Source organism: Protopterus annectens, chromosome 1.part0 (genome assembly GCF_019279795.1).
Source record: "Protopterus annectens isolate FY-2018-M chromosome 1.part0, PAN1.0, whole genome shotgun sequence".
NCBI classification, from domain to species: domain Eukaryota; kingdom Metazoa; phylum Chordata; order Ceratodontiformes; family Protopteridae; genus Protopterus; species Protopterus annectens.
Window position 1 is genome coordinate 1,887,870,227 of NC_056725.1, and position 17,806 is coordinate 1,887,888,032.

Here is a 17,806-nt window from a genome sequence, read left to right on the forward strand (position 1 = left end):
TGCTAATCCATCAGTCGGGACATTGGCATCAGTCCCTTCAATCTCTGAAATTGACAGCTTGGCTCCTCCACTTCCAACCTTAGTTAGAAGTCACACACTAGACCCGGAAGTAGTTCACATTTTATCTTCGGCCCACAAACCCACCACTAACAAATTGTACCTCAGTAAGTGGAAGAGGTTTGCTATCTGGGCTCAACTCAAGGGCTTAGACCCTATCACTGCTCCTGTCCCAGAGGTTTTGAAATTCTTAACATCCCTGTTTAATCAGGGATCTTCTGTCTCAACTATTAAAGTTCAACTAGCTGCTATCTCTAAATTCCATGAATCCACGGATCCTCCTTTGATGAGCAACAGACTATGCAAAACGTTCATTAAAGGTGCGAGCCTGTTAAGACCACCAGTTTTTCATCCTGCACCTCCGTGGGATCTTGATTTGGTACTTCGCGCATTAACATCTCCCCCTTTTGAACCGGCTGCTACATGCAAATTAAAATATCTGTCTTGGAAAATGGCATTCTTAGTGGCTATTACTTCTGCAAGAAGAGTCTCAGAGCTTCAAGCCCTGTCTATTAAACCACCGTACTTGATTTTCCACAAGGATAGAGTATCACTTAGGCCTAATCCATCCTTTGTCCCAAAGGTCTGCTCTAGTTTCTGTCTTCAACAATCTCTAGAACTACCAGTTTTCTTTCCAAAATTCTCTAATGAAGCAGAATACACTCTCCATAAATTGGATGTTCACAGGCAATTACGCTTCTATTTAGACAGGACTCAGCAACTTCGTAAGTCAGACCAGTTGTTTGTGTCCTTCTCAGATAATAAATTGGGCCAAACCATCACAAAAGCTACAATCTCAAAATGGATCAGAGATTGCATAACTCAGGCCTATTCTTCTTCGAATAAACATCTTACATCATCTATCAAAGCTCATTCTACCAGAGCTATGGCTACTTCTATAGCCTTTCATTCCAAGCTCGCTATATCGGAAATTTGTGCTGCGGCTACTTGGTCCAACCCGCACACTTTCATTTCCCACTACAAATTGGATGTGGCATCTAAAGGACGAGCATCATTTGGTTCCACGGTACTCAGGAGTGTTTTCCAGTGAGCCACCCAGGATTTAGGCGCTAGGGACGCTGTCCCATCATTCAGAATGTAGGCGAGATAGGATCACATAACATCTTTTAGTTATGTACTCACCATAACTTCAGATGTTTGGGATCCATCTCGCCACATTCCTGATACCCACCCTCCTTCCCCTGCCTTGCAGATCAGAAGAGATTGAACGGTTTTGAGTTCAACTGTTTTATCTTGTTTCATCTGACGATGTTATATAAGCAGGGTATGCGTGTGTGCATGTATGCGGACAAACTAGATCTGGGGGACTGGTAGTGGTGCATCCTGGGATATAGTAAGCTCAGCCAATAAGAGACTTCGCTCTTTGGCATAAGCGTGCCGAGTCGGAGCCGAGGGATCGGCTCCGAACCCATCATTCAGAATGTAGGCGAGATGGATCCCAAACATCTGAAGTTATGGTGAGTACATAACTAAAAGTTTTTCAGTTCCTTTATAAAAGTCTGTTACAGCTGATCAGTATGTGTTGTTTTGAAGTTCACTTGTGCTTTGAAACATTTGGCTTATAAAAGTGAATGATGTTATGAAACCCAGATGAGGGTGTCAAGTTATGATGGAAACAAAACAGCAAAAGTCTTCAGGCAAATGCATGGAGGACCAACGCAGAAAATTTGGCTTATTTTTTCATTATCATAAATAGTTTGTTGTGTACTGGACATATTATAAGCAGAAGATGGCACATGCTGTGAAACATTTAGTTTAAAGCAGATCTCATGTGTTTAAATTTCTGTTTTACTTGAAATATATGTTTTTATAAATTCAGTAGGTCAAATTTTCTAGATGTACAAAGCAAGACAGGAGCATATTGCATTAATGCGGTACTGGATAGTGCATTAAGTTGTGATGTTTTTATCATAAGTTGTAGTATGTTTTAAGAAATATGTAATGTACTTAGTCTGCTGTAATTGTAACTTCCTCAGGAGAAACAATGTGTACAAGTAATCTGCTTCCTTTCAAAACCTGTACCATAATGTCAGCATTTGGCAGGAACAGGTATTTTTTAATATAGCGTTCATTAAAACATTTTCCACAATTTATATCAAGTTAACATACCATAGTTCAGTAAACACATTTGAAATAAAAACACAACAAACAATACTGCAAAAAACTTAAGTAAGAGACAGACATGGAAGTTACATGCATTCCCTGGAGACATACACTGTTTAGGACATCACAGAGGTTTCCAAATTAATCAGCTCTTAGATTTATGTATCCAGACATCTAGGAGTTTGCCTTTTTTCTGAATGACAGGAATAATTGTAAGAAAATGTAATCCCTCCAACGTTGCTGATTCTAATATATTGCTTTTCATGCATTTTTTTGCTCAGTAAGGTAAAAGAAGGATTTTTTTGGAGGGGGCTGTTGTAATGAACCTTAACCTTTGTTCAGCAACTAAGTACAGACATACTACAAATAGAGCTATTTATTGTTTTCACTGCTTTTGCTCTTCATCAGTTAGTCATTGTGAGAAGTCACATTCAGAAATCCATTTTAAACAAAAAGATGTAAAATGTATTTTTCATGTTATTTCTTAGGCTAAATAAATATATGCAGATCAAAGGATTTGAAATGGCTTTAGTCTGTATCAGACTACGGCTGGTTAATACATTTCTGATTACTTGTGCACATCACTTTTCTTGTCATTGTAGCTGTTCAGAAGTATACCAGAGCAAACAGTAGAGGAGAAAGGGATCGCATTGAACTGCTGCAAGATGTGGAACCTGTTGATTTTAATGGCGAGACATTCACTGATGATCCCCTTGACACGGAATCAGGAAGGTAAATATTAGCTCTTGTATATTGTGCAAACTATGGCTACAGATCCTTTCTTGCACTGTATGATTCGGACTTAGGTTGAGGTTTGCCTGTATATTCTGCTTGCAAACTTGATACATTTTTTATAGTTACTTGATGCATTTTTCAGATACAAAGTAAGCAGTTAGTAATACTGCCTACAACTAGTATTTTTGTAGTTGTTTTAAGAGTACCTGATCCAAAGTAAGGTAGCCAGTCATGCCCCACCAAATAATGCATGCCTCCAGTTCTTCAAATGAAGAACCCCAAAAAAAATTATTTGAATTATGGTAGGAAGCTGATTGGCTTCCTATAGTAATTTAGCCGCTGCACAGCCCCCCAGCCCTTAAAGTGAGGAGCAAAAAAAAAAAAATTCAGAAGTCTTTCTGTTATTGGACTTTGGGTACAGAAACAATGGCTCAAGTCTGTCTGTCGATCACCCCCCCATCACTTTTCACCCAGGGCAATTGCCCCTTTCACCCCACCTGTGCTATGCTACACACACACACACACACACACACACACACACACACACACACACACACACACACACACACACAAAACAGCTCTATTGGCATGCACCTGTAATTTTAAATTGTCTTCAGGATCCAGTAATTAAAACTGTACTTTTAAGGTTAACAAAAGGGGGGGGGGGGGCAAACACTGTTCGCAAAATAGTTTTCTTATATACTAACAACCTTATTCTGAGATGCCTGATGTGGGGTCTAAACTGGAGATATGATATTAAATTGCACAATATTGCAATGGAGAAATACTTCAGAAAGGAACATTTGGCAGTTTAGTTCTTTTCTGATTTGAGCTCTAAAATTCTGCTTTACATTTTATCACAGATAGGACACACTGTTGTATCTTTGCTGTGTGGTAATAAGTACTATTCTGAAGTACACTAACTGTAGTAACTGGGGATGTGGCATTTTATATTCTACTTTAAGAACTTTGGAAAAACATTGTCAGCAATGTAGAGCTACCATGCCCGAACAGGCCCTGTTCTGAGATGCCTGATGGGTGTCCTATCTGAAGATTTCAGTTTGCATTGCACTTTACAGTACTGGAAAATAATACCTAAAAGTAGTATTTGGCATTGTGATACTTGGAGTGGAGTAGTGGTATTTTACTTTACATTTTATCACACTGTGCTTGCACTGGAATAAAACAGCTGTAGTATGTGGTAATAAATGTTATTCTGAAATACCCAAACTGTACTGCTCTGACTGAAGATGTGACGTTATACTTTATAATTTATAACAACTAAGAAGTAACTTGTATTATTTAAAAAGATGGACGCACATTGTTAACAACATTGTGATATTGGAGTGGAGCTATAACATAAAGAAAAGTACTGTAGTTTAAAATGTCCGAAGAAACAGCCATTTAATACAGTACTATTAAATTGAAAAAATGGGGCACTTGTTAGCAACATAGCATTGTTGTTCACTGACTTACCATGTTCTCAGATGGCTGACTTAAGGTGCTGACTAAAGATGGGACATTTTGCAATACACTTTTTAGCAGCAGAAAAATGTCATACGGAATTATGAAATAATTCTGAGAAGTATTTGGCTTTGTAATACTTTCCCCACTGGAGCCATGATGTTCTGCTTAGTGTGCTTTGTATTTTATAAAGACTGGAAAAATTAAAAACCGAGCACATGCTGTTAGCAACATAACTCTATTGTGTGTACAGTTTTCTTAATCTTTCAGTATGATTGAACAGTGTCCTTCGCTTAAAAGAGGTTATGCTAAGAGTTGATATCAAGTCCTTATAAAAGGCACACCAGCAGTTAGTATGGAACCAATGGTTCAACTTTCCAAGCTAGCATTACCTATATGGGAATGTCAGAAAATGGGATGCCATTATATTACTACAGGCTCAGACAGCTGACCTTCAATATTACAAGTGACATTCAGATGTGTTTTCTTTATGGCTGAGTTATTCAAAGTAAAGTTTTATGTTCGAATAATGACTTTGAGGGGCTACTATGTTTCATGTTCCCATCCCAGAGGCTGACATAAGGAACAGGACAACTATTGAAAGGGAATATCCTTGCACTGGCAGCCGCCGCCTTCTTTTTTTTCCCCTTCATTCTTCTCTTGCCACCTGTATTTGTTACATTTTCAGTACTAGTTTTCAAGTCAGACTTTATCTTTAGACTGTTGGAGGGGGGGGGGAAATGGAGCTTACTGTGTGGCTTGAAGGACATGCTTCCCATCACCACTATAATTTCACCCATGTGTTAACAGTAGATAAATTCCATGCACTTAATATAGAGTTTTATATTTCACCTAGCTTTTGAACAGTGGGACAGAAACCTGTAATCATATTAGGGCAAATCTATGTTAAAACTGTAAGAAAATACATTACTAAATAGTCTAACATAACACCTTTTGTTTATAACAGAATATAGTCAAAAAATACTTGGAAAGTTAGAAATAACTTAGATCATCATCAGACATATACTAGCCGTGTTTTTGTGGTATTAATAACTTTAATGAAAACTAACCTACACTGACCTTAACTTTTTTGAAGTTGACTTTTATTTTGCAAGTTGCATCAGACGAACTTGACAACCAGGTAATAGAATTTGAGTATAACTGCTGATATTCATCATTCCTACTGCTGCAGTAGCCTTTATGGCTATGTGGGATGCATATTGCCCAAGACACCACAGTCGTCCAGCTTCCAAAAACTCTGGCTGCCTCCCACACCTTCACTCTGACTGCTGATTGGTCAGCCCTTAGGAGGTGAAATCAACAGTTGGATTGAAAAATCGTCAGTACTTTCCTGTTGTCCTGTGATGAAGCAACTCAGAGGCTTTACTGGAGCAGCACCCAGCCTTCAGATTCTGTTCTGGCAAACAAGTCCCCACTGAGGAACTGCCTTTTAAAATTGTACTATTTATTTTAATAGGACTTTTTAGTGGTATGGCCCTTTAAGAAACCAGTTGTTTTTTTCTTATTTCAGAAGTTTCCTGTCAGAGACTGCTTTTTATCTGTGGCTAATTTTAGGAATATTTTAGTGAGAAATTGTAGTGCTTGTTTAGACTTTGTGTATTTTATATGAAAGTTTAATTTTTATTGGAGCAAGGACTTCTATGGAATTTGTTAATGCTTGGGTTCATTGTGCGACATCTTACCTGCCATTTTTTTCTGCCAAACTAAAATTTATTTAAAGGAGTTTCTGGCAGGATTTTAGTAAGCTGCTTCTGAATTACTTTGCAAAAGGGACTGTGTATGTGTGTGAAAGTGTAAGTTTGCTATTTATGTACGCTTTTTGACAACTTGCCTCCTAACTGACTCATTCCAGTTAGGCTTACTGCATTTGAAGCATCCTCTTAGACACATCATAGATACTTAACACACTCTGACTGGTCCAACTTCCATTGTTCAACTTCCATTGTTCCTAGAAAGAAAAAAAACTTATGAAAAAGCCCTTTCTGACTTTGCAGGCTCAGTCTACTTTTCATCCAGTGATTGGTCACTCTGCAGTGGCCAGCAGTCATTCCTCCAACCACTCACTCACATCTCTGGTTACCTGTGATGTAGTCCTTTCAGCCACTGTGAACCAGGGATCAGCCACATCCATTGTCCGTATCAGGCATGAAAGAACAGTCTTTCTTATACAGCATAGATATATGGGGGACTGCTGTTAGATATAGCCAGGGGAGAGACCTCTTGATGGGGCACAAATTCTTTCTCTAGGCAAATCATCCTGGATATCTGTAAAGAAAAAAAAACAAAGGGTTAAACATTGTTCATCTGAAAACAAGGTACCTGTTAGAAAAGATGATTTTTGTACCTTGGCTAATAAATTGTTGCATGCATTATACACTACCTGTAAATTAAGTAATCAACATTCCTGTGAAAGATGTATCGGAAGATACAGTGCTGACTTTTCAGTCTGGGTTTAACTTGTAGGTTTTCAGATCTGACTCAGGTCCATTGCTGACCAACTTCTAAGACTTCAGGTCACCAAGCTCCACCTCCTCTACTCATAACCCCTGGCTTCAACAGAGCTAACTCAGATCTAGTTTCCCATCATTCTGGATAGCATCATGGTCGTTCACTCCTCCTCTTTATCTTTTTTGGACAGGGTTTGTTTGTTTCTCTGCATGCATTTGGTACTTATTAGTGTAGTGCGTATGTCATTTAGTGATAGGGTTTTTTTTTTCTAGTTGTTGTTACCTAGGTAGTTAGTTGGAGTAGGTAAGTGTGTTTCCCACATTTTGAGACTTGCTTTGTGTTGTTTGCTTTCTTTTTTTTTGGGTGGGTTAGGTAGGCATTATGGATAAAGGGTTTAATAATTATGTCTCTTGTGGGTATAACCTCCCAGGATGCTCATTTCCATTGTGTTTACTACCTCTGGACTGCTCACCTAGAGTCCACTTGTGAAGGCTTTAGTTCTCCCATGGTCAATTAGAGGAGAACCAAAATCATTCTTAAGGGTCTTCTGTCTTTGGGGGACTATGTGTTGGCCTCCTTCAGCAAAAGAGACGCCAGGTGATAAGCAGGCTAAGGACCTCAAAGCTTCTAATGGAGACTATACGTGGACATCCCTGACTTCTCTTCCAGTTTCTCGCCAGCAGGATCTAAAAGTTCTAAAACCCAGGATTCAATGGCAGCCTCAGCTCGGACACCTTGGAACTGATTACCTTCAGGGGCGATCTCCTTCAGCTCTGCCTTTATTTATTTGTTTGTTTATTTATTGCATTTGTTAACTGGGAAAGTCCACTGGGCCTAGAATGAACCCAATTTCAGTGGAGGCCCAAGGAGAAAAGCTCCACAATAATTACATACAATTAATACATATAAAATATTAATAGACACAAGAATAACAAGCAGTAGAATTACAATCATGGTAAAATAGACTTAACAAGCATACATACTAACACACAGTGTAAAATATATCTGCAAGGATCATAGCAGAGGGAATTTAACTTCAGTTTATGAATAGAGGGCTAAGGCGGGAAAGAAGTATAGCTAATGTGACAGAAAGTAGTAGGTAAGCAGAGAGAAGAGAAAGGAAATGATAGTAATAGAAAAATTAAAGGTGAAGCACAGGAAAGATACATCAGGTGTTGGGGTTGTTTATTTGGGTACAGGAGCATAACCAATGAGAGGATAGATGTAGTTTGAGGGATTTTTTTAAAGAGGGCAGGATTATAGATAGTCCTGAGTGCAGGGGGGAGATTGTTCCATGCCGTGGAGACAGTATAGGAATACAACATTTGGCCGGCTGATTACTTGGGTTTCTCGATCTACAGTAACATTTTGTTTTCTGACCTGAGGTGTCAGTTAAGATGGTATATGGTCAGTATGGAGGAGAGGGAAGGACAGGTTTCTGGGTGATAGATGAGCTTGTGAGATGTAGTTAATTGTAGAAAAGACAGATAGTGTTGGAGTTCTAGCCAATTTAGTTGAAGCAGAGAGGAGCAATGATGGGTAGAAAATTTTACATTAGTAGCAAATTTGGCGACTTTGTTGTACCAAGAGTCAAGTTTTGTTCTGAAGGAGGACTGAAGATTGATCAAGATGGGAGCACTGTACAGCAAAGTAGGAAGCAGGAAGGAAGAGGCCATGGTTTTTTTAGCAGAGAGGCTAAGAAAATAGTTGTGTCTATATAGGGCACCCAGTTATTAGTAGGTTTGTTTGATGTTGCTGTAGATGTGAAGATCAAACGTTAAATTGTCATCAATGATGACACCTAGCAATTTGGTACTAGGGACAACTTCAATGATAGTGTTGGTTTGAGAGTGAATGAAGAACAGAGACTTGTCAACAGAGTTGGATTTAGTGGGGGTAAATATTAAAAGTTTTGTTTTATTGGGGTTGAGGTTGAGATGGTTCTGGGACATCCAGGTTTCGGTGCAAGAAAAAGCTTCATGGGTGAGATGCTATAATGCAGTGGCAGATTTAGAAGAGCAGATGATAGTGGAGTCATCTGCATATTGGATAATGGTACTATGAGTAAGAATGGTATGAAAGTTATTAACAAATAAGTTGAATAAGAGGGGAACCAGTATTGAGCCTTGACGAAAACTGGTATTAGTATTTAGGAAAGAGGAAGAGGAGTGTTGCCTTATAGTGGATTGCTTCCTGTTACTGAGGTAATTAGTATACCATTGTAGGGTAGAGGGAGATAGGTTTAGGTCAGAAAGTTTAGTAAGCAGAAGGGAATGGGATGTAGTGTTGAAAGCCTCGTAAGAGAAAGCTCTTCTCATAGCCAATCTCCTTCAGCTCCTCTACTTCGGAGTCTATCCCCTTGGCTCCCGTCACTAGCAAGGCCCCCTCCTTGACCATTAATGTACAGAGCCCTTTCCTGGTTGGGGGGGGTTCAGGATGGAGTTTCTCTCCATTTTCTCCTTCTGCTCCACAAAGGCTTTCTTCCAACTTCTCACCATCACCACCTGGGATCCAATCTTTCCTGGGTCAGACCAGAAGACCTTGTGTGTTGCCTGGTCGATGATCTTCCAAGCCCCCATCGGTGGCTTCTTTGGTTCAGTCATCTCATTCCTTTGGTAGTTTGAAGATGTTGGAACTGGAGTAGTTGATGATGTCCTTCCTACCAATACAGATGGAATTAGGCCTCTTTCCATTGGCTCTTTGCCCTTGCCCCGAAGCTTCAGCTCTTATTTCCTGGTTTCCTTCCTCTGCCCCTGTGGATCTGAAGTCTTTGGGACTGGTCATCTTTCATTCCTTAAGATCAGAGCCGATGGCCGAGCTGATTTCAACTCCAGTTCTGACCTTGGCCTGTTTAACCCTAACAGTGTTTGGGCCAAGTAGATCTTGGAGCCAGCAGGTTGCGACAGAGGTCTGTGGGTCAAGTTCAACAATCCCAGTGTTGAGTTTGTCCTTCTTGCTTGGGGGCTACTGCTATTGGTAGTTCAGCCCTAGTCTTAGTTTAGGGATAGGGTGAAATGGTTCCAGATTCTGATTCATTTGTGGGGTCTTGTGGCTGTAGCTCTGCCGGGCTTGATCGGCCCACTTCTGCCCCTGCCTTCAAAATCATGGAAATGATGCTCTACTGTCAGGAGAGAGAGAATGGTCTAGGGTGACTGATGCCCCCCCCTTCCTAATTCATGCCTGCCACTGCTTATCAGTTTACTCTGGGACAACCTGCCCTTGTTGGTGTCTAAGCTGCCCTCCCAGCAGAACCCCTGGTCTCTTCCATTTCTCCTCCAGGGTCTTGGGGCGGGAAGTTTCTGCTAAGAGATGATGCAAGAAGAAGCACCTGGACTTTCCCGAGCGATCTGTCACTGAGGACACTGACCTTGAGGAAGAAGAGGGGTCCACCACACCCCCCTGCAAAGACAACTCTTTTGGAGCTCTTTTACCAGCATGGGGGCTGGACTGCTGAAGCTCCTTATCCAGAGGAGTTGGTGTTTTTGAAGGCCTTTGCGATGGGCCCATCAATATCCTGGGTATTCACCACCCAGACGAACTTATTGACCTGTTGCCCCGGAGGGAGTGGAAGCAATCTGAGACAGTGGAACCCATCCCCCAAAAGCCTGACAAGATATTCCACCCCAAGAACCGTGGAGTAAGAGTCCTGCCATGAATGCTATTGTAGTGATAGCAACTACCAAAATGGACATTTTGGGGGAGATTTCCTCTGTCCATCCCCTGAGTAGAGCATCTTATTTGTTGGACCGCTTAGGGAAGCTCAGTTTTGCATCAGCTATCTTTGCATTAAGGGCTTTAAATTGTTTAGCTTATTTGGGACATTGTGTCAGATGTTTCAAGAGCAGTGAAGACACAGCATCCTGCAGAAGCTCAGAAGACTCTGGAGACTCAATTTTCAATCCTTCAGTCTGTTTGTAATGTATCCATGCATCTGCTTTCCAATACAGCTGATGGCACATCCTGAAAGGCTGGCACCAGCATTGCCATGCATCACTGTGCTTGGATGAGATTGTATGACTTTACAGATTGCTTTAAGGTGTCCTTTGTTAATGTCCCATTTGATGGCTCTTCTCTTTTTGAGCCCAAAGTTAGACACCTTGACCAGGAATGAGCTAAACTGGAAGATGGTGTCTGCTGTTGGAGTTTGTTTTGCTACCCTTCAGCAGATCTTTTCTTAGAACCAGAAGGGGAAAATGTCTCTCTGTAGGAAATCACAACAACCCTTTCATGAGGCTCCTTCTGAGGGTTCCCCCTGTGGCTGGGGTAACCTCAAAGGATGCTGTCCTTGGGGCAGGGTCAGTCTGCAGAATCAGGGCTTTTGTGGAAGGTTTACTGGGAAGCTCTTTCAGCAACCCTGAAGGGTTGTCTGACTGTCCTGCTCTGGAGGCATTTGGGTTTTGCTTGGCTGTACAGCTGAAAGCTTGGATGGCCACCAGTTTGGGCTCATCGGTATTAAGAGTCATATTCAGAGGCTATTCAGTTCCACATTTACAAGTTCCTTGTACAATTTCCACATGACTTCCAGATATTCCACCCCATCAGAAAAGAGTAGCAGCCATCGAAATACAAAACATGCTAGCAAGTCATGTCATTCAAGAGGTCCCACAAGCTCGGCGAGAATCCAGGGTCTACTCAAGGTTCTTTTGGTTCCAAAGAAGAAGAAGGACCTCCGGCTGATTTTGGAATTTAGCAAATTGAGTCAGTTTGTGAAACAGACCAAGTTCTGGATGGTCATGATGCAGTCCATGTTACCTCTGAGGAAGGATGACTGGATGTGCTTGATCGATCTCAGGGATGCCTACCATCATATTAAAGATTGCAAGGCAGTTCAGGAGATTTCTGTGCTTCTGGCTGGGGGACCAATCATTACCATTTCAGAATTCTGCCATTTGGGCTTACCGCTACCACCTTGGTGTTCACCAAGTGAATGAGAGTGGTAGTAGCCTGGCTCAGATTGCTTGAGTTCCTGGTCTTTCCCTACCTGGACAATTGACTGCTAACCATCCGCTTGAGAGCATCCCTAATCAGGAACAGGGAGACCTTACTCCAACAGTGCAGTTCCTTAGGTATCTCCATCAGCTACCAAAAGTGCAGTCTCCATCCAGTTCAGTCCTTGAAATTCATAGGTTGCCATTTGGACACTGTCTGCCAGATTGCCAGGCTTCCGGAGTCCAGATTATTGAACCTGCAGGATCTGACAAGGTCCTTGTCATGTACAGAATGCCTCCAGCTTATCTTATTCTCAGACTTTTGGGTCACATGGCATCTGCCTTTTGTTTGGTTTCCTTGGCCAGGTATCACATGGGGGCATTACAGTGGACTCTGGTAGTCCAGTGGTCATAAGTACTTAACACATCTGATGGATTTTCCAGTCTCTGTTGGCCAGGTTTGATGAGATTAGATCACTTGGCATCTCCCTTGGTGTCCACCAGGAGACTGTTTGATGTTCATCGTGCATACAGCTGCAGTAATCACAGATGGGTTCTCTGCCGTCAGGCGGGTCCTCGGTCGGCCGAATTCCAAAGTCTAGGTCCGGCGTTGGTTGCTGTCGCTTTCTTTCCTGACGTCAGTGAGGCAGGAGTATATAAGACACAGCCAACGACATTTTCTTCAGTGTTTTTTGTCGCGCGGTGCCCGAAGCAGAAGCAGTTCGCAAGTGCCGGTCGGCCAGCTCCTGAATTTACGAAAAATTGGAAACCGAAGTCTTCATTAAAGCTAAGTACCCCATTGGGGAAACTTTTCTTGCCTCAGACCGATGTCAGAAAAAGTTAACAATTGTATTTCTTGTGGGAAGCAAATACCGCATAAGTATTTCCATTCCCTCTGCATACCTTGTTTAGGCCCAGACCACGACGTCTCGGGCTGTCGCTTTTGCGCTACTTTCAATAAACGCACTATTAAGCGTCGGGTGGAGTTCACCCAACACTTTTTTGGTAAAGCCTTTGATTATAAAATGTCGTCGGAGACTCCGACTACCGTTTTGTCCAAAAAACGCAAGGACAAGGACCGACACGCGAGGTCTGCGGTCCCCACCGACACCACGCCAAAACCGGCTACACGTGGTCCGGTTCTCAGCGAGATGCCTATGCAGTCCCTGACTACCGATGACACTTCTTTGGCAGTGTCTTCTGTAACCGAGACCGCAGGTACCTCGGCCCATACCCAGTCTACAACCACCGAAGCCACTGTGAGCGTTGAGCCTCCTAATGTGGACAGGTCCACTTCCACCCATGGTGTCTTTAGACCCTCATCTTCCTATTCCATTAAGGCCTTTACTAAGTCCGAATCAGCCAGGCATCCCAAGAGGCCTGTTGCACAGGGCCCATCCCCAGGCCCCATGCCTAAAAAGCAGATGCTTAAAATGGCTGAGGATTTAATTACTCTTATCAGGGGTTCCCAACCCCCTCCAGACAAGAGACCCAGAGTGGAGGAAGATTCTCCCTCTTCTGATCAGGGCTCCATTTTTTCAGAACATTCTGATGTAGAGGAACACTCTTACTCCCCTTTTGAAGATTCTGATGCAGAGCAGTCCATTTCTTCTGTATCTCCTCCTGAGGATTTTTCTTTTGGGGAAACCTTGCACACCTTGAGGGAACACTTCCATTGGGAAGGCCAAGACTTTTCTGATTCCAAGAAAAGACTTAGGGAATTTCTTTTGTTACCTCAACACAGACCTCTGGTGATACCTCCTGTCTTGGATGTACTTGATGATGTTTATTCGGAGGCTTGCCTTAATCCGGATTCCCTGCCTCCTGCCCCAGTCAAGCCAGATAGGTACTACAGAGTTCCTAACTCTCACCAATTTCTTTACAAAAGCCATAATGCTGACCCTGAAACCATTTCTCAAGGCCCCAAGGGAATGAAGGCCTCTACTGCTAAGAATCCACTACCTTCTGAAAGAGAGTCAAGATCCTTAGAAAGGTGGGGAAAAAAGGTATATACCTCGGCCACCCTAGCCATGAGGGCCTTAAATTGTCAGTTTCATATGATTAAATATCAGCAGTTTCTGTTATCACAATTAAGAAATAAAATGTCTCAACCTGAACAACCAGATTTGAAGGAGTTGCAGGATATGATGCATAGTGCAGAACAAGTGGGTAAACACACCTTACAATGTGGCTATGATGCCCTAGAGGCCTCAAGTAGAGCTGTTGTTACAGGATCAGTCATTCATAGACATGCATGGCTTAGGGAACAAATATTGCCTGATCATGTGAAAGCTAAACTACTAGATGCTCCTTTACAAAAGGATGTGCTATTTGGTACTAATGCTGAGGAGATACTACGTAAAATGGAAGAAAAAGCCAAATCTATGCAAACTGTCAAAGCTTTTCTACAGGTTCAACCACCACGTTTTAGCAGAAATTGGCCTTCAGAAAACTGGTCCTTTCCAGCCACGGACAAGCCCCAAAGATGTAGATACAGGCGCACAAGGGGCAGAGGGCAATCACAAGGATCATATAGAGGCAGGCAATGGCAAACTCCAGCACCAAGAGGTGGCGAAGACAGTGCACAACAATACAGGAAACAAACCCAATGACTTCCTCCTTTCCATGCCAAGCAAGTCTCAGCTGGCAGCACCCTTGGGAGGAAAGCTGGCATTATTTACAAGAAATTGGCATATTGTCACAACAGACAAATGGATCCTGGACGTTATAAACAGAGGCTACAGATTTCATTTTCACACTCTCCCAAAAATGAGAGGCATGCCAAACCTGCCACACAATCAAAGGGCAGAGGCACAGCTACAAATTTCAAAGCTCATAGACATGAAAGCTATTCAAGAGGTACCTACTCACGAACAAGGTCAATGTTTTTATTCCAGGCTATTTCTGGTACCAAGGAAAGGAACCGACTGGAGACCCATTTTGGACTTATCCATCCTAAACACATTCTTACTCGTACCAAAATTCAAGATGCTCACATTACAGCAGCTTCTTCCCATGCTGGTCAAGGAGTTTTGGCTGGTAACATTGGACCTCAAGGAGGCATACCTGCATGTCCCAATCAGACAAAGCTGCAGAAGATACCTCAGATTTCTTGCAGGTTCAATCCACTATCAAGTCTCTGCATTGCCCTTTGGCTTATCTACTGCACCCAGAGTATTCACAAAATGCCTGGCATCAGTAATTGCCTACTGCAGACTTCAAGGGATACAAATGTACCCTTATTTGGACGACTGCCTGATCCAAGCAGACAGCAAGCACATACTTCTGGAACATCTGGCTTATGCAACACGGTTACTGAATTCTCTGGGATACACAATCAACAAAGAGAAATCCAGGCTAACACCATCTCAGAAAATAACTTTCCTGGGTGCCAACTTGGGCACAAACACCCAGATGGTCTATCTTACGCCAGAAAAACAGGGGCAACTAACTCAGTACCTCAAAACACTAGCAAATTGTACCAGGCTTACTGCAAGGAAAATCCTGCAGGCTCTGGGCTTCATGGCATCTTGCATTCTTTTAATCCCATGTGCAAAGTTGCATATGAGGAAACTTCAATGGTACCTAAAAAACCTATGGTCTCAACACAGCCACAGTTTGGAAACAATAATACCAATAATTCCATGTTTGCAAAAGGAATTTCTATGGTGGGCCCAAGCATGTCAAACAAACACAGGTCTTCCATTATGCAAGCCTCAAGCAAATCAAGTCATCACAACAGACACCTCAGATTACGCCTGGGGGGCGCATATGACAGACAGGTGCATTCAGGGCAAATGGTCCCAAAAGGAAAAGCACCTTCACATCAATCAAAAAGAAATCCTAGCAGTGATAAATGCAATTACAGCTTTCAAGGACCTCCTGCATCCAGGACAATTATTGATAAGAACAGACAACACCACAGTAATGTGGTACATAAACAAACAAGGAGGAACACATTCATACCTCCTGTGCAGACTAGCCATGACACTTTGGAACTTGGCTCTGGAATGGCAAATCGAACTTCAAGCACAGTACTTGCCAGGCTTGGAAAACATGCTGGCAGACAGTCTAAGCAGAAATTTGACAGATCCACATGAATGGAAGTTGCATCCTCAAGTATTTACAAAGATAATCCAAGCGTGGGGGAGGCCAGACATAGATCTCTTCGCCTCCCACAGGAATCATCAATTGGAAAAGTTTTGTTCAAGGACCTTTCATCCAAAGGCCTGGAGAGTGGACGCCCTTTCATTCAGTTGGACAGCATGGACAGTTTACGCTTTCCCACCTCTGCCTCTTCTGCCCAAGGTGCTCTTGAAAGCAAGAGCAGACAGACCGAAGATGATACTGATTGCTCCAGACTGGCCAAGACAACACTGGTACCCACTCCTGAGGAGCCTAACACATACTCCTCCCTGGCCCCTACCTCTAATGCCTCTTCTGCTGACTCAGCACAGCTACAAAACTCTTCACAGTCAGCTGAAAACACTCAATCTTGCTGCATGGAAAATTCCTTAACACCACAACAGACCCTATTCCCCAAAGAGGTGCAGGATGTCATTTTGGAGGCCAGAAGGCCATCTACTAGAAAGACTTACTCCGCAAAATGGAAACGGTTTTGCTCTTGGAATGAGAAAAAAGGCCAGGACCCTAGAAAACTGAATTTGCCTCAGATATTACAGTATCTAGCTGAGCTGCTGAACAGTGGACTTTCATTTTCCTCCATAAAAATCCATGCCTCAGCCATTTCTGCAGAATTCAACACGGATCCACCCATATTCTCTCACCCACTCTTAAGACAGTTCCTCAGAGGGGCTAAGAATATAAGACCACCAAGGAAACAACCAGTGCCAGCCTGGGATCTTAATTACATTCTAGAAAAATTAACATTGCCTCCCTTTGAACCAGCTGCCTCAACAGATTTGCAATATTTGTCCTGGAAAACAGCTTTTCTTCTGGCCATTACCTCAGCTCATAGGGTTTCGGAACTACAAGCCCTCATGGCTGTGCAGCCCTTTCTCATCTTCCATCAGGACAGGGTTTCCCTTTGAACCAACCCGTCTTTTATGCTTAAAGTTGTATCCAGGGTAGCTTTAAATCAAGCCATACACTTACCTACCTTTTACCCCAATCCTCAAAACAAAGGGGAAAGGCTGCTACACTCCTTAGACATCCATAGACAGCTACGTTATTATTTGGACAGAACAAAGCCTTTCAGGAAATCAGAACAACTTTTTGTGTCCTATGCTGTAGGAGCTCAAGGGAAGCCAGTTACCAAACAGACAATTTCAAAATGGATAGGCCACTGCATACGGTTTTGTTACTCCTATCATGGAAAATCTGTCCCTACAGGCATCAGATCCCACTCCACCAGGTCCACAGCTACCTCTACAGCCTTCCTCAGAGGAGTTCCTACCAAAGATATTTTGGAGGCAGCTACTTGGAGTTCTGTGCATACCTTCACAAAACACTACCACCTGACTTTATATTCCAAAACTAGAGCAGGCTTTGCCACTGCTGTGTTGCAGGGCATTCTGGCTCATCCCAGTTCCACCTAGTGCCTACCACCCCGTGCTTAGCTTTGGGATTCTACCCATCTGTGATTACTGCAGCTGTATGCACGATGAACATAGTACAGTTTTGTACCTACCATAAATGTAGATGTTCGAGTGCTAATACAGCTGCAGTACAGTTTTCCCTCCCTCCTTCCCCTCTCGGTAAAGGCCTAGGGCCTAACCCCTCTTCATACAACCTGATTGGGTTATCCTTCTATGGTATATTTGCTTGCAACTACTGATTTTTGATTATATTGCATTGCATGTATATAAATATAATTTATGTATTGCCTTCCTATTGGGGGCACCTGACATCTGGGGCAAGAAAGACTGAAGAAAATGGCGTCGGCTGTGTCTTATATACTCCTGCCTCACTGACATCAGGAAAGAAAGCGACAGCAACCAACGCCGGACCTAGACTTTGGAATTCGGCCGACCGAGGACCCGCCTGACGGCAGAGAACCCATCTGTGAT

The 17,806-nt window shown here is 42.6% G+C and overlaps 1 protein-coding gene across 1 annotated transcript in view; it reads left to right on the plus strand.

The window, feature by feature from the left end:
- The window catches only part of LMBRD2 (LMBR1 domain containing 2), a 1,695,734-nt gene that overhangs the window by 1,618,227 nt on the left and 59,701 nt on the right, over nucleotides 1-17,806 (plus strand). The window contains exon 17 of the mRNA XM_044069969.1: nucleotides 2,784-2,913. Coding sequence (XP_043925904.1) covers nucleotides 2,784-2,913 — 130 coding nt within the window. The remainder of the gene's footprint in view (nucleotides 1-2,783; nucleotides 2,914-17,806) is intronic.